The sequence below is a fragment of the Streptopelia decaocto genome, assembly GCF_964273445.1.
Source record: "Streptopelia decaocto genome assembly, chromosome: 12".
Taxonomy (NCBI): domain Eukaryota; kingdom Metazoa; phylum Chordata; class Aves; order Columbiformes; family Columbidae; genus Streptopelia; species Streptopelia decaocto.
In genome coordinates this window covers 6828268-6852553 of record NC_138667.1, presented here as the reverse complement: position 1 = coordinate 6852553, position 24286 = coordinate 6828268, and the positions used below count along the sequence as shown (strand labels likewise).

The window sequence follows — 24286 nt, the reverse complement described above, 5'->3', positions numbered from 1 at the left end:
GAGCACTATACTGTGGTTCTATTTGTATGTTTACAGGTAGAGTTTGATTTGTCCTTGTAAGTAGAAAGTAGACAGAACATTGGGGATTTACCACTAACATAAATGTGCATTCTCTCAGGTTTAAAGTTAGCTGGAAGTTACTACTACCTTAAAGATGGCAGAAATGTGAAGACGTATATGGATTTAATCTTTCCTCCCAAAGGTTTGCGAATACCTCAGCATGCATTAACCAATTGGAAGTACCTGCATTCCTTCCCTATTTTGAATGGTTACAATAATAGATAACAGGCTGCAGCATGATCTGGCTAAATGTTTTGACCCTGAAGGGTCCTCGTTGGAGTTTGAACAAACATTTTAATTTGAAATATCTGTTCCAGGTCTGAGAAAGACCCTTTGGGGTCAAAATGTACTGTAAAATCAAGCTTCTACTTGTGCAGATGCACAACAAACATTCCAGTATAACATTGTTGTTGTTTTACAGCAGTGATTAGTTTTAGTTGGCACAACTGATGTCTGAGAGATGCCAGAGTCATCTTCAGTATTTCTTGTTAGCCAAAACCCTTGCTAAGATTGACATGACAGCCTCAAATATTCGCCAGTATGCAGAGTGGTTAACTGCAGCTTTATGAGGTCTGCTTGTTTGTTAAGTCAGAGTGGCTTCGTAGGAAACACATTTAATACCAGAAAGTTATACACATCATATGTGTATATGTATAACCATTAAAAATACGGTCAGGCTACACAGATGTGTGATATGTAAAGTGACTGCACTGCTTGCAAGAGAAAAAGCTGCATCAAAGACCTTAAATACAGATCACAGTATCTATGTAACAAAAACTTTTGTTCCTGCTGTACCTCTGCTTTTGTCCTTCCAATAGATATTGCTATCCTAATTATTCCTCTGTTAAGAAAGTGCAGACAAGTCTGTCTACAGTACTACTAGTTACTTTTACTTATTTATTTATTTCCAAATAAATAGGACAGTTCAGTGGTGGGATAGCTATTATAATGATAATTCCACCCACTGCAGTTAGGTACTGAAGAGTTTTGGATATCCCAGACTCATTTAACTGAGAAGTCCAGCTCATGACAGAGCTCGAGCTTCATCTCCTGCTTCTAATAGGACTGTCAGTATAACCTTATTTCTGTGTTAGTATTCTACAAGACAAGGTATCAAATCCTCACTTTGAGAAGATACTCTATTCTTGCTCACTGAAGATTTTAAGACAGAAAACACTCACCAGTGATGTAGCATGTGACCCGCCGGTTCTGCTCAGAGATGTCTGCATCGATGGTGCTCAGTGTGACAACCACCTGCCCTGGCTCCGCGTTCTCAATTACCGATCCTTTATAGAAGTCTGAGGTGAACTGTGGAGCATTATCATTTTCATCAGAGACAGTGACCTCCACCAGGGTTTGGGAAGAGAGCTGGACTTTCCTGCCGTGGTCAGTGGCCACCACATAAAACCGATAGACCTCCTGAGCTTCACAGTCCAGCTCTTTTAGTGTGGTGATCCATCCACTTTCCCCATCAATGGTGAAAAGTCCTCGGAGGTTGCCAGATTCTGCTTCTAGACTGTAGGTCACTTGTCCGTCATTTCCCGTGTCTTGGTCATTAGCTGTCACTTGAATGACTGTGGTTCCTGATGGCATATTCTCCATGACAAAAGCTTTGTAGGGATCTGCCTCAAAAACAGGTCTGTTGTCATTGACATCCTGCACATGGATGTTCACAGAGACCAGGGAGACCAGCTCTGTCTCCTGATGTGAGCAGTGAGCCATAACATCAATCTGGTACCACTTGGTGGTCTCATGATCCATAGCTTTTTTGATTTTCAAAGCCCCTGTTTGTTTGTCCAATGTAAACACCTCGTCTTTGTTACTTTCTGCAGTAGTTCCCTTTACCAGGCTGTATATGATGGGTTCCTCTGCAAAAGCTCTGACTGACCCTATTTCTGATCCCTCTGGAAGATCCTCTGATGCAGAGAATGTATAAAGGGGCTCAGAAAACCTTGGCAATGTCACCTCCCTGGGGACAATTTGAAGATTCACTGGGACAAGAGAGTTCCAGTGAGGGGGTCTGCTGTCTTCAGCTTTCACCTTGAAGTTAAAGGCTCTGTTTTCTAAACCAACAAGACTCTCCTTGACCTTAACGACCCCAGTGGCAGCATTGATCTCAACAAGGTCTTCTGCCACATCTTCCACAGAGTCAACAGAGTAAATGACATCTGCATTTGCACCTTCATCAGCATCATAAGCCAGTACCTGGATGACGGGCGAGCCTTTGCTTACATTGGACTGGATGGACAGGGTGTATTCAGAGGCTTTGAACTGAGGTGGGTTGTCATTCTCATCTGTAAGGATTATTTTGACAGTGCAGAACGCCACTTTCCCACCCCCGTCCTTGGCCATGACTTTAATAGCAATGACTCTCTCCGTTGAGTTTTCCCTGTCCAGTTTTTGCAGTGTGGTAATATGGCCTTTATCGTCTATGGAGAACTTCTCATGGGCGAGTTTATTTATGATGGTGTAGTCTATGGTGCCATACGGTCCACCATCTGGGTCAATAGCCAGCAGCTCAATCACTTTGGTACCTATCTCAGCGTTTTCTGCCAGCTCTGCCTCGTATACGTTCTGCCGAAAAGAGGGGCTGTATTTGTTGGCATTTGTGGTATTGATATACACGGGCACAGTGCTCTTAAAAACTCCATCTGAAGCAGAAACTCTGAGATTGTAAAATGACTCCAAGTCCTTTTTACAGCGGTTGAACATGGATATTATTCCAGACGTGCTGTTGATAGTGAAATGCCTGTTGTCATTGCCTGAGAGTATCACGTATTCCAGTCGGGTGGTGTCTCCGCTGTCGGGGTCCAGGGCCTGGACTTTTATCACAATGTGCCCACACGTAGCCATTTCGCTTACCTTGGCTTCGTACTGAAGCTGGCTGAACTCAGGGGGGTTGTCATTGATGTCTGTCACATCCACAATTACAAGGGCATCACTGCTAAGCGGAGGCGTTCCATGATCTGTAGCTCTTACTTTCATGCGAAACTGCTGATTCCTTTCATAATCGAGTGCTTGAGCTGTTGTTATTTGCCCTGTGCTGGCATCAATATTAAAGAACTTGGTAGCATCTGAACCATCATCCAAGATCTGATAGGAGACCGCTTTGTTTCTGCCTGAATCCTTATCAGAAGCAAAGAGCTGGACAACAGGGGTCTGTGCTGGCAAACTCTCTGAGACAGATGCTGTGTAGATCATCTGAGAAAATACTGGGGGGTTGTCATTAATGTCCTCTACCTCCACCTCTACTCTGGCTTCTGAGAAGGATCCTAGTGCTGTGTCAGTGGCTTTAACGGTGAATGTGTGTTTTGTCTCTAGCTCATAGTCCAGCTGACCGGTGACAGTGAGGACACCAGTTTTGAAGTCAGTGCTGAAAAGTTTCAGGGAGTCTTCTTCCACGATGTTGTAGATGAGGCGCAAGCCTTCAGGGCTGCGAGCCTGTATGTGGAGGATGGATGTGTACAGGGGAATGTTTTCTGGTACTTTCACTCGATAGTACAAACTTTGAAACAGGGGGTTGGATTTGTTCCTCACACTGATCACAACCTCCTCTTCAGCATGGAGGGGGGGCTCACCTTTGTCCTTAGCAATGACTCGGAGGTTGTATTTGTTTAAAGCTTGATAATCAAGAGGCTTCTTAAGTGAGATGTCTCCTAGGTATGGGTCAATCCAAAAATATTTGTAGTCTTCTGCAAATGAGTAGGTAATGGCTCCGTTATCCCCTATGTCTTTGTCTGTTGCTGACACCTGAAAAAGCACATCACCTGGCTCTGTGCCGTCTTGCACTGAGGTGTAATATGGCACATTCTCAAACTGCGGTGGATTGTCATTGACATCCTCTACATAAACTTTGACTGTGGCTTGGGACACTCTCGGTGGTTTCCTGTTGTCCTTCACTTCCACAGCTACCTCGTGCATGTCTTGTGCTTCACGGTCAAATTTCACACCCTTGGTCTGGAGCACTCCAGATGCCCGGATCATTTTGAATCGTTCCTTTCCATTCAAAAGCGAATAGAAAAGTGGTTCATTTAGCTGATAGCCCTTGACCCCAAGAACAGTGAGAGTCTTCTCATCTGTAGAGTTTTCCATCACAGTTGCTGTGTACACGTCTTGATCAAATTTTAAGCCTTTACCTTGTGCTTGAGTTAAATTTAGCTTAACCAGAGCAGTACTCTTATATAAGCCATCACCAGCTCTGACAGTGAGTTCACGATGGCTTCCCAGGCCAGTAGCATTGAGAATGGAAAGGAGTCCTGTGACTGGATGAATATAGAAAGCATTATCAAGGTTCCCTTTCACGATGCTGTAGGTGACCTCTGAATCTGCATCTTTTGCTTGCACTGACAAAAGCTCCATCCCTGGGTGAGCAGGTAGCAAGACAGAAAGCTCATAATTGTCTTTAGAAAAGACTGGAGGTGAATCATTCACGTCTTTAACATGAATTGTGACCTTGGCTGGCTTGGATGCAAATAAGCTGGGACTTCCACTGTCATGTGCATGCACACTAAAGTGGAAAACTGGGGTGAGCTCATAGTCTATATCAGCACGACTGGTGAGTGTTCCTGTACTGGGATCTACTGTAAAATATTTAAGTGCCTCTGTTTCCAAAATTTCATAAACCAGCAGAGCATTAGAGTCTTGATCAGCATCTGTTGCATGGGTCACGAGGGGAGCATTGCTTTCATCCAGAACCATGCTTTGTGATGGAGCATTCTCCATGATCCAGCCAACGAAGGAAGGCTTAACAAAGATGGGTGCATTGTCATTCTCATCTATGACATAGATAAGTACAATTGTGTCCGTAAATGCTCCAGCCATGTTGGTGCCACGAACTTTCAACTGGTAAAAAGACACCTGCTCAAAATCTAAGCTCTTCTGAGTGGAAATAAGACCTGACTGATAGTTCATGGAGAACACCCCATCTCCATTTCCATCTTTTATTTCATAGCTGACTGGTGACAAGCTTGTGGCTGAAACCTGGATCAGAGGAGAGCCAACAGCAATGGATTCACTGATTTCTGTGATATATTCGGCCTCTGGAAATTTTGGAGGGGTTCGATCAGAGGGTCTAATGCGGACGTGTACTGTAGCAGAATCTTTAAGCTGGGGAAACCCCTGATCTTCTGCCTTTACAATAAGAGTAAATCGCTCCTGCCTGGATGGGTCCAGTTTCTGAGCAACTGTAATAATTCCAGAATACAGGTCGATGCTGAAGAAACCTTCCCCATTACCTGCAAGAAGAGAAATGACCAAGTGAAGAATGTAGACATCCTATAGGTCTTGGTTTTCTGAGTATCTTTTCCATAGATGCTTCTGATTTCAGATGTAGTTAACATCTGTTTCTTTCACTGGGAGACAACAACCTTCATTAATTTCTAAATAATTTTAATGCTAAGAACAATGAACCCATTGAGATCTATAAGCTAACTTTTAAATCAACCAAAATATATATTAGACACAAATACCCTTTAATTTGAGCCCATATAGTGGTGGCAGAGCATGTGCTTGAAACTTTTGCCTCTTGTGCAGAATGTGGTAGCAGAGACTATACTAGATACTTCAAGCTCTGTCATGCTCATAATTACCAATACTTCAGGAGCAATTAAATTCCTCAGTCCTTGATCTAAATTGCAGTGGGAAAGATGGAGCAAAGAATGGCTTGTCTCCTGCAGAGAATTTACTTGCTAAATAGGCCATGTGGAACAGCCATAAATATTTAAGTTTTAATCTCTAGAGTGAATAATAAAATACTTGCCCACTGAGCTCGTACGACCCAAGAAGACCATCGGCTAAAGCTGAGAGGGTGCTCACCTTCCTTCAAGGATATATTTCTTGGTAGAACTGGTGGAAGCAATGATGACTGCTGGGAGAGTGGGAGTACTCTTGCCTAAGAACTGGGCAAGGATCTCTCCCTCAGTTCCCATGAACAGGAAGAGAAGATTTTAAGTTGTTCTAACTCATCCAGTCACATTTTTTCTTAGACTAGTGACTCAACATTGTACTGTCTTCCTAAGGATGGGTGCCTTTTCTATAAAACAAAAATTTCTATAACCTGCTTGCTCTATATTTTCTTTGGACAGGAAAAAAAATCACATTTTAGCCATGTGCAGCCATTTATTGTTCTTTGCAACAACTAGGGAAAGCTGGTCAACTGTCTGGCCACTAGCTAGAGCATGGAAACGCAGGCATGTTCATGGCCTAAACCATCTTGTTAAATGGTTCTCACCTGCCTGAAGGGAGTAGTGGATTTCAGCGTTGGCTCCTTGGTCCTGATCAAGGGCTCTGACTTGTATAATCTCTGTGCCCACCACTGCCGAGTCCAACACTTCTGCTTCATAATGGATGCTGCTGAACTGTGGAGGGTGAAGGTTGCAGTTATCCACATGGATGGTGACTCGAACAAAGTTCCTCTTGATGGGAACCTCCTGGTCTCGTACCTGAAGGACAGAGGAAGAGCAGGTATGGTCATATCAGGGAGCAGGGAGCCTTACCTGCACCAGGCTCCCAAGTACCTCATCAGGGCTCATAGAGAGTGGCGTGTTTCAGGGGTACCAACCCCTTGGATGGGAACAAGCCTCTAAGTTTCAGTGCCAAAACTCAGCCTTGAATTTGAAATCACACATTAACAATTATCCACTGTGCTTTTTTGTACAAGAATCCAGTGTCCCTTCGAAGAAATTAGCAGTTGATGGGCTCAGCATATGGTTAGAAGAAAGCAAGGTGTTGCCTAGATTTATCCAGGACGGTTATATAGTAAAGATTAACACCCTGCTTTCCTCTTCCCTGTTGTTCTAGACAAATCTTCCCTCAAAGTCTAGAATCAGTCTGAATTTCTCCAGTGGCTCATAAACCCCAGAGAAGCTGATGGACTTGGCAGGGTTTGGCTGGGACTCACCATCACTGTTAGGGTGTGTTGTGGCATGGGCTGGGAACTGAAGCCTTCTGCTGTTGTGAGGACCCCACTGCTTGGATCCAGCTGGAAAAGTCTTGTGCTTTTGGGGTCCACACTGCCATGGATGGTGTAGATGAGCCCCTTGCCTTTGTCCTTGTCTGTAGCACTGACTCGAAGGATTTCCCTTCCTGAGGGGGTATCTTCAGGAATCCTCTCCTCGTAATGGCTCTCCAGGAACTGGGGACGGTGCTGGTTGATGTCAATCACGTGGATAAATGCCTGTAGGAGAGACAGCACAGTGAGGACAGCAGAGACATGGGACCAAGGTGACTTACGCAGCCATGTAAAATCTCAGCTACCAACCCCTCTTGGGTGTAGCCGTGCTCTGAGCCTTGTAACCATCACAGCCCCAGCTTTTGGGGCTTTGCTATCCACAGTGACTGGGAGCACTTTTGTCCTTCCCAATAAATTCTGCTGTGTCTTTCCTTGGTGACTTTCAGTTTGCGTCCTCTCCTTTTTTTTTTTTTTTAATCTTTCCAATCTGGCAAGCCATTCATACTGAACACGCCAGTGCTTGGCACACGGGGAAACCATCGCAACCTGCCATGAAAAGCAGCAGCTGTTCAGCCGTGGTGCCAGCTTCGCTGGCTGATGCCTCCACACCAGCCCTCATTAATTACACACCAGAAAGCTGATGGGGGGTGATATTTGACAAAGGGAGGGAGAGGTTGGTCTATGTCAAGAGCAGTGTATGTATGGAGAAGGTATGCAGAAGCAAAGTTTGTGGTCTACGCTTTTTAGCCAAATCTTCTCCTCCACATGTAACAGCAAACCCCTGTGAATGGCCTGCCTGAATTCTGCCTGCAAAGTCACCTAGTTTTTCTGTTTGGTCCCCTGCCCATCCTGACCGCTCTACTGATGTGTTGACTGAATCTTAGGAAGTCTCAACCAAGTGTAATAATTTGCTTCCTTTAGCAAACCTGAACATGCCATGGCTGTTTTGCACAAGCAGGTTTTTTGACATCTCCTAGTGGCATTGAGTGCCAAAATAAACGTAAGGATAAGATGCAAGGTGTCAGGGAATGCACACCAGGCAAGGTGGGGCTTTGTTTGTTTATTTGGAACACTACTTGGTGATATTTGAGATAGATAGCTGTCTGTTAGCATTGCGTTTCACAGGAATGGTAGTGTTCCTCACTCATCATCCCCCGCAAACCTCCGCAGTGAATTTCCCACGATAAGCGTCACTGATGGGTGACTCCTGTTCTAGGTCTTCCTGTGCAGTGAGGGATGGATTTTTGGCTGCTTTTTATGTGTAGAGAAAATGGTTTGTGAAAGATGAAGCCCTGAGTACCCCTCCTGAGGGTAGATAAAGATGGGCAAATCTCAACAGCCATTTTAAATGGGGCTCGGGGACATGCCTGGGAGCAAAGTGCCTCTTTTCACCAGTGCTTGCTTTTCATGTGGCACCTCAGAGGACATGGCATCTCTGCTGTTGCCCCGCTCAGCACCCTGGACCTCAGTGCTGATGCGTTATCAATGCTCCATACCTTGGAGCAGCACAGGGCTGGGTCTGGCTTCACCTCTTGCAGATGTGTCTGTGCTGGCTTTCTGCAGGCCAGCAAGTCTCAGGAGCACCTCTTGACGTGATACCATGGACTTAAGCCTGATCTAACTGCGTATGCATTTCCCTTATGTCTTAGCATGCCGTCCAGACATGTGGTTGTTCAGCCTGAGTAGCTGAGAGCAAGTTGAGGTCTGAGAGTGTGAACTGCCACCCCAGCTTGGCTGGTGGTATAGCTGCGTCCTTGTGTGCTGGCTGTGATCAACAGGAAAAGCCCAGGCTTTCTATTATTTTGTGTTTCCAACAATATTTAAAAAAAATCTTAATTTGGTACTTGGGAAAGACTTGGGTCACTGTGTAATGTAAGATCATGGTGTAAGGAGATTCTTGTGCCTGGCACTTGATCTAGACCTTAGTTGAGTCAGAAGAAAGATTCCCTTCGGCATATACTCACTTTAGGTGTGGTCCCTACTAAATTAAATTAATTAAAGAACATTACCTGGGTTTTGATGGTAGTGGACCCATCAGTGACTTCTACTGTCAGGTTATAGCTTGACTTCTTCCTTGCATCGAGGGGTCTTGCAATGACCATGCTGCCTGTACTCTTTTCAATGTCAAAATCCATGTCATCATCGCCACCTGGGGTACGGGAGAGATGGGAAAAGGAAATGGGGGATCAGCCACAGTTAGATTTTTGTCTGGAGCAAGCTGCAGGTGCTGGCAGCCTCCACAGGGGCAGGGATCCAAGGAGCTGTCTGAAGATCCAAAGGATGAGGATCACCCCTCCAGACACCATACACAAAACACATAAAGAGCTCATGCCCAGCCACAGATACATGGCATGCCAGGCAATATACCTTCATTCGAGCTGTGCCTCTTGGGACACAGCTAGGTTGGGGACAGTGCCATAGGTGAGGAGCAGCAAAGAGGAAAGCATGCACATATGTGTATGATGTCCTGGCTAGATTTGCAAGTCACGTTTGAGCACTGATTTATTTGCACAAGGACTCCAGCTATGCAGCATCATGGACTTAGCACGGATCAGAGACCTGCAAGGCTGAACAATGTTCCTGCTGGCTTCCTATTCAAGGTCACACAGTGGGCATATCAGCGATGGTCTTCATGGCCACGGTTGGGGGCCTGAGAGTTAGCTGAAGAAGCCCAATACTTGAGCAGTTGGGGAGGCAGACGGTGCTTGCAGGGTGAGCAGAGCCTGGTGCCTCCAACCCAGATGGCTGTGTCGTGCAGGGAACCGCAGGCCTGAGCAGCTCCGCAGCAGAAGGCCGTTCCTCATGCCACGACTGTTCAGCCCTGGCGTGGCAGTTCCTTTCTCATGCCTCACTTGCTGCTGGCCTCTTAGGTCACTATCGCAGGTGAAACACTGCTCTGCTGTTCTGAGATGCAGAAGGAGTTTTCTGCGATTTGTCCCAGGTCTCATCTTCTTTGCTTCCCAGCTACTGGATGCTCTGGATCTGTTTGATTCTCTTACCAGCTGGGAAAATCTTAGTTGGTGGTTAAATTTCACATCTTCCCTTGCGGGAGAAATGCAGTGGTTGCCAGACATCTGGACTACTTCCTTCCATGAGCACTTTCCTGCTGGGAAGTAGATGGAAAGAAGCAGAGAGAGGAAAAGAGAGACCCATGGATGCCTTTCCCTAATAAAAGAGAGAAGGGCTCCCTTTGCACAGTGCCAAAGGGATAGAGGAAGCCCAAGAAAGGAAAGAGATGAAGAAAGATGCTGCTTTGTCAGAGTTTTTTCAGACATCGTCAAGCCTAGTGATAGAGCCTTTGTGGACTGGGAAAGGCAAGATTTTGAATGAGGTGCTGAAGGCTCCTGGATCTCTGTATCACCTGCTTGGCTGCCAGCTACTGTGATGCTTTACTTTACTAGTAGGGAAAAGTAAATCATGTCCTCTTCCATCAGTATAGAAACCAAGAGAACCCTGAGTAGCACTTGGTGCACTAGAAACTGGTAAAGATAAGGCCAAGCATAGAGGTAAGCACTCAGCAGGGAAACGATGGGATAACATTCAGAGGAATATACCGTTAATTCTGCAAACCCAAGCGGATACTAGTAATGCCAGATAAGCCATGCACTGATACCGTCTGTTCCTTATAGTGTTGTATCTCTTGTTTCTTAATTGTATTTATACACCATTATCCCTGCCCTAACATAGTAAGGCAAAAACTATTCACTCATCCAATTAAGGCTTTGTCTGACGAGGGCAAACCCTGCAGGCAATGTCAGGGAAAGGCAGATTGGGGCACCATTTCAAAACATCAAATTACATGAGCACAACTGGCCCTTGTTTGTTGGACCAGTTCTGCACACGCACTGCCTGATGAGTCCCCTGGGGTGACAGCCCACGTCCCCTCTGCCCTGGCATCGCATGTCTCAGAGGAGGCCCTAGAGCTTCTTCACGTTTCATGTCTCAGTCATCCCTGGGATGCTGTGTGGTGGAAGGGAGAGCCCCACCAGTCAGGTCAGACCAGCTCTTTGGGGAATCCTTCCCTCTCGGGGCTGTGGGCTTGGCAGGGAGGGAGAGACAGGGGGTGTCTGTGAGACCCAGCCAAACACCTGCATCCTCACAGGCTGTTTTGCCATAACCAACAGTGTCACTGGATTCCCAGGAGGAGCCGGGACTGGCATGCCCTGCCTTTCATGTGACATTGGAGAACACCTCAAACACTGGCAAATCCCAGAGTGTCATTAAGAAAGTGTGTTAGATAATTGCACTTGGCACAGGAGCCCTTGGACGGGCAGCTTTGTGTATGGTTGTTTAAGCCTTTTGGTGTCTGTGAGAAAGCTTTCCCTGTAGCTCACCTACATCTAAAGCAAACAACTTCATTAGCTCAGGCATGTGAGTGCTGAAGGCCAAGGGAGCTGGAGCAAGTGATCCCAGACACTGCTGCCCTGCTTTAATTTCTGTGTCTCACCTGTGATATTAAACCACACTTGGCTGGGACCCATTTCGATGCTGATCACTCCCACCATATGGTTTACGGGATCCGTTTCCATCACGGCAAAGTTAAAATGCGGTTCATCAAAAGCTAGTGGCTCCGAGGAAGGGCTGGGACGTGTGACCCAGCTGATGTGAAGCCGCACATGGGAAGAAAGTGGTGGGCTGCCGCCGTCTGTTGCCTTGACCTGCCGGGAAATGCATGTGCAGTCAGGGAGAAGGCTAGTTTAGCCCATGGAAGCCCCATGGGAAGCTGCTTCTCTCACCCACTAGGAGTTTCATGTCAAGGTGTGCCCAAAATCCCACAAAATAAATCTTGGCCCAGTAGCCTGTGCTCTGCCTGCAGCCGAGGTAGAGCCATGCAACCCAAGTGTCTCTTGACCATGAAACCCAAAGACTGTTCATGTTCATGTCCACATCCATATGGGATTGTGGATTACCATGTTTATCTCTGAGAGTGGGTTGGACATTTTATTTTATATTTATGCTCCATTTTTAATAGCTTTGTACCTTCTGCATTTCCCATCACTGCTTCCCAATTTCTCTCCCTGTAACCTAAGTCTGTCTCATCCAAGTTCTCCTGCTGCTGCATTTTTTCCATCTCTTTTCTGTTGCTGCACCCTTTCTTCTCTTTCCCTCTCTACCCATCTCTTCCCATTGACTCTGTTTCCCTCTCCTCTCACCGTGAGTATGTTGTATTCGGAGGCAGGAAAAGCCTTCCTGGAGAACACCATGCCAGTTGTGGGGTTGATGGTGAATATCCCTTCGTCCTCCTCCTCGATGGTGTAAGTGATGTGGCTGTTCTGGCCCTGGTCACGATCCGAGGCGATCAGCCTGTAGACGGGCAGTGGTGTCTCTGAGGCGTCTCTCTCGGGGAGCTGCACCATGAAGAGCTTGTGGGGGAAAGTGGGAGGACTGTCGTTGGCATCCAGGACTTGTATCACCACTCTGCTGGTGGATTTCAGGGCTGGCTCTCCGTTGTCAGAAACAGCCACCTGCCAGCAAGCAAAGGGAGCAGGTGACAGAGCTGCTTGTTATGACCCAGAACACGAGTAACCAACCTTCATCCTGATAGGCAATGACTAAACAAGGGTGTTCACTTGGATCTGCACTTGTAGCTCAACATCTTCAGAGACATTGCTCCTTTCTGCAGGGTAAAATCTGCTGGCCGTGGTTGGCACCAGGCAAGGCTTGTGCATGCATGGGGAGACACATCTGCAGGGCTCCTGCTTGCGGTTGCCCAGGGCAGTGGGTCAGATCCCGCTGCCAGGTCAGGCTGTAGGTCATCAGGAGTCACACAACTGAAAACATTTGTATTGCAACGGCTTAACAAGTTATCACCTGTCCTCACTTGACTGTGCCCACGCACGCTCCCAGCATGTCGCATTACAGAAATAAATGTATTATCCTCAGTCACCGTGATAGACTGCAACACCTTAAGATCCCTCTAATGCAGGGGTGTCAAACTCATTTTCACTGGGGGCCGCATCAGCCTCGTGGTTGCCTTCTAAGGGCAGAATGTAATTTTAGGACTTTATAGATGTAACAACTCCTGCTCTAATGTCAATATGCATCCCTCAGAACAGCTAGGGATGGGGGCAGGTAACACAAAGCTACACAGCAATGTCTGATACAATGAGATAAATGCAGGTGGATTTCTCTCGCTTGCTCTTTCCTCCATAACTTATTATCTCTCCTGCTAGAGGACAATTCCAGTCCTCTTCCCACATTCCCACAGCTTCCAGAACAGACCTTTTCCTCCAGTCTTCAGTAAGGAAATAATAAACCCCGCAGTACTGCTGCAGCTGTCTCTTAGGGCAACACACACCATTTAATTAAGTTTCCCAGCAGTTTGGAGCTGATGGGATGAGATTCTTTCTCTGTGCTCCAACTTGCAAGGAAAGCTTTTTGAGGACTTAATACACTTGTACGTAAATAAAGCTAATTACAATCATCATTACCCACCTCTAGGATATGTTCAGCCTTGTATTCTCGATCCAGCTGCCGTGAAGTTGTAGAAATCAGACCTGCCAAGAAAGAAACCCTTTAAGCTCCAAGAGTCAGCATCCAAAGAAAACCAGAGCCGGTCAAATCTCCATGTGTCCCACACCAGCCTGGCCACCCATCCTGTTTCAGGTTCCCTTTGTGATCAGAGGAGAACAACAGATACCCCCAGAGGGCAAGTTGTGCTCCTGAATCCCTGTGCAGAGATGCTGCTCTGATTACAGAGACTGAGAGGAGGGGGGACACCTACCAGATCCCAACCTCAGCTGAGGGTTGTCCAAGCCGTGTGGTGGGGCTTTTGGTGAGAAAGATTGCAGGACCATGCAAACAAAACTTTTCTTATACTTCTAAGTAACGTTCTGCCTGTGCTGGCACAAGTTTGGCCTCTTTACAAGTCTCAACTCCTATTTTCCCTCTGTTGAACCTTGTTTTTTGTAATTTACAGTGTTCTGACAAAAGCTTTGTCTTTTGTCTTGGGAAATATGCTCTGTTCTACCACTGGAATAAATGCATTCAGGCTAAAAATGGGGTATAGTTGATAATAATGTTGGTATATTTTTTAAACCTTGCTGAGAGACAGGTTGAATCCAATAGCAATTGCAAGATTTGAGGGATTTCTAAAAAATACACACTAGTTTAGCCACAGGGCATAGATTGGATGCAGGAAGGAGGATTGTGGCTATAATAAGCTAGAGTTTAAACAAAGTCATCGTAATCGCCTGATTTTGGCTTGTCAATGACTAAAATGAGTAGATGTGGAAAGGACAGAGTTGAGGCTTGTGTTTCCACATCTGGTTTGATAACAGTCCTTATCAAGTACCTTGATTCTTCACCTTTGGAGAAAAGCAGCTCTCGACTATTTTCACAAGTGCTTTACAGATGACGGAAACTGTATATATAATGTATGATTTTCTGACAGTCATCAAGTCTGACACCTGTGAGCGTTTGTGTTAGCTCCCCTATCTCCCGTTCCCGGTGTTTGCTGTTATCATGGTGTTTATCCCTTATGAAGACAAGCCCTGCTTTCTCATACAAACAAAAGGCATGGTGAATTTTCCTGAGCACCACAAGCAGTGATACAGGCTCATGCTGCTCTGGGAAATGCTTTGCGTGGGAGGCAGGGTGTATTTGCAGTGGTGTGAGCACGTGCACTTGTGTGTCCTGAAAGACTTGAGAATCAGAGTTGCGTGAACCCATCTCAACTCTCGTTTCTCGTCCTAAGCCAAAACATTTTAATTAATAGTATTGTTTTCAGTTGTATCATACTTCTGTGTATTGCTGCCTAAGCATGATAGGCAGGAGAAAATTTGAAATGACTGCAGGAAACACCAGGGAGCTGAAGCGGGGAGTGAGGAGCAGCTGCTTGGAACAAGACTATTGTTCACTGTTTCCACTTGTTATCTGGGATTATTCTTATTTGGCACCGGCCTCTGCACTAAACATTTATTTGATGCCTTTACAATCATAAATCATCACTCTATGTATTATGACAAAATAATTTGAAAGACTCTGTTTGGATGTATATCATGGATATTTTCTTTTCCCTCCCTAATCTTCCTTTTGACACCTTGGTGAAGAAGCCTCAGCACTGGCCTGAGGAGCTTCCGAGTACCTTGTGGGCTCGTGGGAGGCTGCAGGGCTTCTGTAGTAGCAAAACTCTCAATATGCATGGAAATGCTCACTTAATGGGGGCCTGAACATGGAACTGCAGCAACAGGTCACTGAGATCTCTGATGCTTCTGTCCACATTGCCAATAGACTGGATAGGACAAGAGAGCAAACCCTAAAACTCCAGCTACCTCAGGGGATGGCTCATAATTTTGGCCTAACCAGCCCATAGGACACATAGGTAGCCATAGACAATGGAGTCACCCAATACCTGTGTGCACACTGGGGATATTTCTCGTCTATCGGATTGCAAAATTCAGTTGCAACAGAGTAATACCTTGTTTGCACTTGGTTGCTGCATGCCAGCTGATGGAAGGTAACTCAAACCACTCTAAAGTGGTTATTTAGATTTGCCTGGCCACACCCTGAAATTCTTTCATGACCTAATGATAAAAATTAAGGAAAACAGGATCATAGCTGAGCTTTCTAGAGCTGGAGAAGGAGGACTGTGGTAAAGGCAAATGAACAAGAACTTAATGGTTATCTTGAATGTTTGTGCCAATGAAGATGCTCAGATCTCCTGGGCAGTAAGAGCTGACTCTACTCTCACTCTCAGACCTGTACCGTATCCCAGCTGGGCTTATTAATGGATGGCATTTTTAGGTTTATCTTCATATCTGTTGAGTCACAAGTCAATGGGTTGGCTTGTCCTCCTGACCCCCGGCAAACTCCCTCTGTCCCTTACCCTGTGCTCAATTGTGGCTCCTGGATCCCCTCTCCAGAACCAGTTACCACTCTGCCTTGAGATCAGAAAGCTCTTGTGGTTAACAGTTAATCACTCTAATTCCCGTACGGAGCCATGGTGCTGTGTGGCTGCCAAGATGCACAAACTGCCAGCAGTGTTCACACGGCGGCTGAGAACCCAGAGACAAGGAGACGGGAGCTGCACATGGTGCTTGAGAGAAGCCAGCTGGAATTAATGCATATTTTTATTTGTTGCTACTTGGTTATACACCCTCTGAAGCCAGAGGGCTAAAATGGAAGTGGAAACTGTTATTAAGGGGAACTGCCATCAGCTTTCGTGGCCTAAGGAGACAGTTCCTTGGTTCTTTCTGCGACCCTCTACAAGGACCTGGGAAGTGTGCATTTTGATTTTAATGAGAATGTTTCATGTGTGCATGTGAACGTGAGTTATCAGTGCAGTCCCTGCCTCTCTGCCAGCCCATCCCACAGGACCTGTAATCGAGTGGGTGTCTTTTATTCTTGTGAGTGAAGAGTGGCCCTGAAGTTTTCTGCTGAGTCCTATGGAGACTGAACAAAACTGTCAATGGTCCCGATTGCACTTGGCCAATTAACCAAGCTCTCTGCATTCACCTGAAGGTCTAGAAATGATCCTTTCTGTTATTTGCACACAGAAGGGCACAAGCTCTGCTCTTGCAGCCTGTCTACACACAACAATGGGAAAGGATTGTCTGTAATTCTCCTGCTTGCTGCCTGGAAAGGAGAGAGAGGAAAGCTAGTCGTGTTGGAACAGGAGCTGCAAAATTAACAGTGCATTGTTGTCAGGGAACAAAAAATAATAATAACTTCTGCTGGCAAGAGCAGGGCTGGGGTGGAGGTTGCTGGCCCCCTGCCCTTGCTCCAGGGAGGAAAATCTAAGATAGTTAAAATAGCCAGAATCAGGTTTGCAGGCACTGGGGCTTTCAAAAGAGCCTGAGAAGAGGTTGTTCTGAGTCCTCTTTCTGTTGTCCCACTGTCGCTTCCCTTTCACTTTCTCTTTTTTTTTTTTTTTCCTCCTCCTCCTACCTCCCCTCTTGTTCTGACTCTTCTCTGCACCACTCCATGCTCAGCTCGAGCTGGTGGTACGTTGTCTCGCGGAGCAGCAGTGCAACCATCCCTCAGATCAAAAGAGTAGGCTGTGTCTGTCTGTCTTTCCGTGTAGACATATGCAGGGAACCACAGGCATCCTGGGGAAGCCCGTGGACATGGACACAGCTGGAGAAGTTCCAGAAGAACAAGCACTAGATAAGAGCTGGAGATGAATAGTCCAAGGTAAAAGGATTCTCCAAAAAGCCTTTCGGCAGGATGAATGGCTTCATCCTGACTCTTCCTGCCACAGCCTCCCAGTTCCTCCTGGTCCTGTCTGGACTGGAACTCACTTCACATCAGGGACTGCAAACCCTACACATAACAAGCTGAAAATGTTTCCAGCGAAAGAATACCTCAAACTCTACTATCTCTCCATCTCTCCGTGTATCTATCTATCTCTCTGTCTCCCACAAACACTGCTCTGCACCAGCTGCCAGGCTGGGCTGGAGAGATTCCATCACCAATGGCAGAAAGCTTTCATCTCACTGTGCAGTTTTATTCCCTCTTCTCATTAGCCTTTCATTTATTTTCCCTCGCTTTTTCTCCACCCTCTTTAGGGAACTGAGAGCTGGAAGAGCTTAGAGCCCTTCTGTGGTAGTTCAGGGATGCTGGAGGTGCCAAGTCCTCCCAAGGGACAGCTATTACAGCCGTTCCTGCTGCCTTTCAAGGCCTCATGAAAGACCAGCAGTTCACCTTCCAATGCTACATTTCCAGGCTGAGGCCAAAGATTATGTCCTAATTCTACTTAACAGAAAAACTAGCATGCCCTTGTCTTCAAAGGAGAATATCACGGGGTTTCAAATAAGCTTCGTACAACTCTGTAATTTAGATGAGCTGTGATATTCTTACTGACAATAGTAGCAGATGACTTCTCTTTAGATACTTTAGATACTTTAGATACTGTAAGCATGATACTGCTCAGCTTATGCCAATGCTTGCAGGTAATTATTTGTTCTTTTCACTCATATGCTAGTAAAACAATGGACAACTGAATCCTCATCAAGCTTGGAAGCATGTCCTTAAGTAAACTCCAAGCTCAGGGTTTAAATAAGGGACCTCCAGCAACTGTCCAAGAGATAAGATCAGCTCATGGGTTTCTTACAGGACTGACAAACTTCTCACTCTTCACATGCAAATTACCTGACTGTAGAGAGAGATGGATAGGAGGTGACTCAGAGCTGAGAGAGCAATTTTTGTCTGAGATGGGAATTAAAGGGTTGGCTTAAAGGTGAGGTGTCTCATTAGCCAATGTTCAGATTTTGCCAGTGTCTCTTGTTTTACCAAAAACATGACATCCTTGGAGCATGGCTTTGCAGGGCTGCACTCACACTGGGGTGAAGGTTTTGCCTGTTGCCTGCAGCACAGAGAAGGCTGAATTTGCTTCAGGATGCGTGAGTGCAAGCTGAGCTCAGCATGAGGGTTGCTAGCCTGGTGTCCTGGTAGCCATTTCTGGTCCACATCCCGTCAAACAGGCATTAGTCTTCTAATAGAGGGCCTCTGAAGGCACCTCTCCATGGAACCCAGCATTTGTGCCAGCCGTCCATGTGGCTAAATTGTACATAGTTTGGACTATGTGGGGAAGTTGGATGCAGAGCAATACCCTGACCTGGCTAAAAAGCTTCTGACCATAGATGTAGCTACAGCTGGAGGTGGCCATGGTCAGAGTTAGCTGACATCTCCAGGTGTACGTATATGGTGCCATGTAGAGACACCAGAAGGATTTAATTGTTTCAGCATAACAGATTTTTTCTGAACACCCCCCTCCTGGCCTGCTGTAGGGCCATTACACCACAGGTAACGCACAATCAAGAGCTGCACTGGCCTTTTTCAATACATTCAGCTTCTTTCTCATCTGAGTGCAGGCTTCTGTGCCGCTGCAGTAGGTGAACTGCTTTTATCGTCCGCGGGAGATCAAAGTCATGCAATTAATCCTCTCCCATACCCAGGCTCTGTGCCCTCCCTCCCCTGTTCCTGCAGGAGCCGATGGAGTGCCGGGCTCAGCACAGCTTTCGTTGCCAGACTGGCCCAATGTCAGCTCTGCTGGGATAGTTTGAGGAAGCTGTTTACACAAAACATCAGCAGGTTTTTGATGGCTCTGAAAGATCTGGTAATTAATCCTCAGATGAAAGATACAGTCTAGGAAGATGGCAGAAGAGGTGGTACTACACTTATTACATTAATAGTGCTGGAGAATGGGTGGAGCCTTTAAATACAGTGGGATTCATTTTTATTAATCCTGCCTTGGTCTGTCCCAGAACAGTCACCTCCAGAAGGGTGTTTCCTGGCTCAGGCTGTGTAATAGGGCAGTTGTTTGTAAGGGGGAAGATTAAAAGCGAATGCTTGGTTCAGTTTACAGCTTTGAAAGTAGCACATTTGTGTCATTCTAAGAGCCATCTGGATGCAAATAGCAGCCTTCAGGTTGAGGGTTTCAATCCTTAGCCTACCCACACAGTGTATTTGGAGACTGGGACTTTTGCTGCAGAAAGAAGGTGTGACAAAAGCAGCTGCGTGGGCTGTTTCTATTGAATATGTAACATCCTCTGGGCACTTGGAAGCCTCAAAAACAGATGTTGAATTGGATCAGTCTTACCTGTAATGAGGTTAATGGTGAAGAGTCCTTGAGGATTTCCAGTTAGGATGTGAAAAGTCAGTTTTCCCTCTGAGCTAGAGTCTGGATCTAAGGCATCAAGCTGAAGGACAGATGTGTTTGGTGGGGAATTCTCCATCACAGAGGTGTAGAAGACAGGTCGGGACATCTGAGGTGGGTTGTCATTGGTATCAGTGACTTCAATATAAATTTCAGTCACAGAAGAGAGAGGAATTGTTCCCAGGTCAAGAGCTAGCACTGTCAGCCAGTAGTGAGACGTTCCTTCTCGGTCAAGTGGTCCTATGGTCCGGATGGTGCCTAGAAGAATGACAGAAAGTGCTTGTGAGGGATTTAAGGAACTCAGACCACTTTGTCCTTGATGCCAGATCAGTCTGTGTCTTTGGTCTTCTTGGTTTTTGCTGCAGATATAAACTCTGGCATCAACCTTGTGAGATTGTGGGGAAGGTGAGGGCTTGCTTGTGCTGAGAGTAATTTGTTACACAAGTGAAAGGGAAGACTTCAGTATTTTAGGGAAGGACAGACCTTGATTTTCCATTATTTTAAGGAGACAAACCCTGCTTGCTTCTCCCCATATACAGGGATGCACATTGTACGTCCCTGCACAAGCATGAAAGATTTGAATGCATGGAACTTTGTAAATAGAATATAGAAATGTCATATTGGGTCAAAAAGTCAGACCAAACACAGCATGTAGTTTAAGTTTTTATGACCATTAAACTAAACTGTCATTACCTGTGTCCTTTTCGATGCTGAAGACGGACAGGCCAGTGCCCTCTCGGAAGAAATATTGAACCTCTCCATCTTTCCCCTTATCGATATCTTTTGCTGTGACCATCATCACTGATGTACCCTCAGGGCTGTTCTCCTGCACCCAGCCTTTGAAGACAAAGGAGGCAAAGCGTGGTGGGTGCAAGTTCTCGTTGACATCAAGGATGTTGACTTCCAGGTGGCAGAGGGAAGAGCGAGAGAAGGGCTTCCCACCGTCACTGACCTGCACGGTTAGATTGTAAGAGTCCTTCTTTTCATAGTCCAGCTCCTTCTCCAACCGGAGTGCCCCAGTCAGCTTATCCATGTGAAACATCATCTCCTCATCATTAATGAGGCTGTACCTCACCTCACCCCCAGAGCCAGTGTCTGGGTCAAAAACCTCAAGAAACAGGAGAATGGTTCCCACGGGCAAGTCCTCTGGGACCTTCACATTGTTGAGGGCTGGGAGGCATTGCGGGGTGTTGTCATTTACATCCTCCAGAGTCACCATGAGATCTGTAACGGAGAACAGCTCGTAGCCTGTTTTGGGCTGGTCCCTAGCTTCTATTTTGAGCACATAGTAAGGCCACAATTCCCTATCCAGGGCACCTGTAACTGTCACTTCTCCAGTGACACTGTTAATGGCAAACTTATCAGTGGGGGTTAGGAGAGAATATTTTACTCTCCCATTGTCATCTGTATCAGCATCTTCTGCTTTGAGTTGCGCTATTGTTGTCCCTGTTGCTACGTGTTCTGGTATTGCCACCCAGTAGGCACCTTGCGGGAATTTAGGAGTGTTATCATTGGTATCCAACACATTCACAGCCAACAGTTTCCAAGATGATTTTTGTGGTGTGCCAAGGTCATACACAGTAATGTTAAGAATGTAGAAACTGGTTCGTTCATGATCTAGAGGAGAAAGGACTTGAAGGAGACCCAGTTCCAGGTCAATAGTAAAGCAGCTATCATCATTTCCATCTGAGATCACATAGACCAATTTTCCATTAAAACCAGTATCAGGATCAATAGCTGAAAGGTCAGCAATAGTTGAGTTGATGGGAACAGTCTCTATGATATCAATAGATCGTGGAAAGCTGTCATCAAACTTTGGAGCATTATGGTTTATAAGGTGCAAGTTCAGAGATGTTTCATCATCCTGCCCGTGGCCTTGAGACTGAGACTCAATGGAGTGTATGATGGTTTCTGTCAGTTGTTTCAAGACTCCTGTTTCCTCACACTGCATTTTGACGGGGAGACCTTGGCCGACCACACTGATATTTACAGATGTTGGCAAAGCATAGTTCTCCCCGTCTGTTGCAGTTATTTTCAAAGAGTAGAAAAGTGGCTGTTCAGAAGGAAGATCTCGCAAAGATATTCTAAGTGATATTACTCCAGAGACGGGATTCAGTTCAAAATGCCGTAACTCATTGCCAGACTTGATTTCATATTTGATATGCTGCAGCTCATCACTGTCGATTGCAGACACTGTGGCCACGGGGTTCCCAACCGGAAAGTCCCGTGGGATGATGCCGCTGCAGCTTGCCTTCTCAAACACAGGAGCATTGTCATTGACATTGCTCAGCATGAGGGAGACATACACCTCTGTTTCATGGCGGAAGGGTGAGCCCCAATCTGATGCCCACACTCGCAGATGATACCATCTCTGCATCAATTCATAGTCCATTGACTTGGAGGTGGAAATGATGCCAGAATAGGGATCAATGACAAAGGGAACCGATTTCTGGTTGGCTATGGTGTAGGTGACAAAACCATTGTTTCCTTCATCTTCATCTGTAGCCTGTACCGTTAAGACACTGGTACCGGGAGGAACATTTTCATCAAAGGCCCCACGGTATGAAGACTGACTAAAACTTGGAGCATGGTTGTTGCAATCAGTGATGTCAATGTGAACAGTTGTGGATGCGTGACTGTTAATGGTTGTAACTTCAAGTACGAAATGAGACTGCTCACGGAAGTCCACTGTTCTGGCTGTAGTTATTAGTCCAGTGTGAGGATTGATCTTAAAGCTTGTGCTGTCAGGAGTGGGTCTCAAAATATATTTGAGATTTGGGAAGACTGGTGTGATCTTCACCATAACAACTTGGCTTCCAGCTGGGGAAAATTCACTCAGCTGGACGTGGTACACTTCTTTCTCAAACCTGGCAGAGACATACCTGGAGGGAGGTATATGGATAACTCTAATAGGAGAGAAGAGTGGTGGCTTGCTCTTGTCCTTGGCTTGCAGACTGAGGTTGAAACCAAATGGGTAAAGCAGCCAGTTGATCTCTTTGGTTGACACAATCATGAACTCCGTGCTCCCAAAGTAGGATTTGATGGCTTTGAAATGTCTTCCTGGATCTCCATCCACAAAGTCGACAGAATCTATCCCTGCTTCTGAGTCACCACTTTCTACAGACAGAGTTGCATAGAGAAAGTCTTCATCTGAGTCAGGTGGTGTCACCTTCACTGAGGAGATGGATGGGGGTTTCCTGGCAGATGGCTCCACTTGGATCATCAGATTAGCCAAGTTCCCAAAGCCGTTTCCCTCCGTGATCTTTCTCATTCTGTCCACAGCCAAAACCTGCAGGTGATGTCTGCCTCGGTGGGTGCTGTTCAGCCTGCCTGTGGTCATAACTGCTCCCGTGGTGGGGTGGACGGTGAAGAGGTCAGACTTGGTGTTGAGGGCATAGTAGAACTCGGCGTTCTGGCCAGCATCAGCGTCAGTGGCGCTCAGTGTGCAGACCACTGTTTTCAGAGGTGTGTCTTCTCTGATGGACACTTTGTAGGAGGGGGGTGAAAAGAGAGGCTTCAAGTCATTTCTGTCCAGAATGTGGATCAAGACTTTGGCCCAGGCTTCATAGGCAAAGGTGCTTTCTGTGGCCTTGATTATTAACATATAACTGTCTTTGACCTCCCGGTTTAAAAGTGCTGTGTTGCTGCTCCTGGTTCTTATTCTCAAGAAGCAGAAATCCCCGATTACATGCTCTTCTGTTTTAAAAAGACCAGTGTTGTCTCCAGAGGCTATTCTGTACCTGATGTCCCACTCAGGGTCTGTCTTGTAGATACCCATTTTGACGTAGCTCTCCACATAGGTCTTGGGGGCTGAGTTCTCATAGATGGTGGCATTGTAGAAGAAATGGGTGAAGTGCAGAGGGGAAGTGTTGCCTTTCTCACAGCTCGCCTTATGGACCACACAGCTCATCAGGAAAACAGCAACACTCAGGAAGTGCCTCCTGATAATGACTTCCATGGTGTGGTGCCTCCTTGGGTCCTGCAGGTGTCAAAGGAAGAACATTGGTCATTTTTATTAAGGTTAGTGTGTTGGAGAAAAAGTCCCTGTGGGCTCAGCTTCACCTCCCTCCTCTCCCTACCCCTCGCTTTGCTAGTGTGGTTTAAGCTGAGCTTTTCTTCCTTCTGGCCCCGGGAGCGACCTGTCCTCCCACATCCCCATGCTGGCTCAGATCCACTCACTTTTTCTCTTTCAGTTTTTGCCCTTGTAGACATAAAAAGCCATGTAAAATGCTCTGATCATGCTGACTTCCTATTCTGTGAACAATGTCTCCCTCCATTTCTACCTTGTCCCTAGTCAAACAGCCTATTTGAACTCTCCACTCAATCCAAACCCCACTTCTCTTTTGTTTCTCCATTCTCCCTTCTCCATCTTCTCTCTCCATACAAGTTCTTGCAAAATATTTTCAAGAGTCAATATACAAAGAATGACTTGATGTCTCTCCCCATGGCTTGTCTTCCCATTCCTCTCCTCTTCCTACAGCAATCTGTTCTCCTTCCGCAGCATAGACGCCCTACAACAATATGGCCTTTTCAACAGCTTTAGCTCAAGCCCTTGTCAAGTTTTATCTATGTTACTGCAAAGTTCTTATAATTCACAGTTCTGACCCTGTCTGCCTCCTCTGCATTGCTTGAAGAGCAGATTTCTAGCAAGACACCTTGACCATGTCACCCTCAGCTGT

General features: G+C 46.2%; 1 protein-coding gene across 1 annotated transcript in view; it reads right to left on the bottom strand.

The window, feature by feature from the left end:
- Positions 1–23565, bottom strand: part of FAT2 (FAT atypical cadherin 2) — a gene marked incomplete at its 5' end in the record, with an annotated part of 44282 nt that extends 20717 nt beyond the window's left edge. Inside the window, 9 exons of the mRNA XM_082063681.1 lie at positions 1242–5294; positions 6290–6500; positions 6959–7234; positions 9019–9158; positions 11457–11667; positions 12163–12474; positions 13445–13506; positions 19551–19865; positions 20301–23565. Of these exons, the coding sequence (XP_081919807.1) occupies positions 1242–5294; positions 6290–6500; positions 6959–7234; positions 9019–9158; positions 11457–11667; positions 12163–12474; positions 13445–13506; positions 19551–19865; positions 20301–23565 (8845 nt within the window). The remainder of the gene's footprint in view (positions 1–1241; positions 5295–6289; positions 6501–6958; positions 7235–9018; positions 9159–11456; positions 11668–12162; positions 12475–13444; positions 13507–19550; positions 19866–20300) is intronic.
- Positions 23566–24286: the final 721 nt, after the last annotated feature.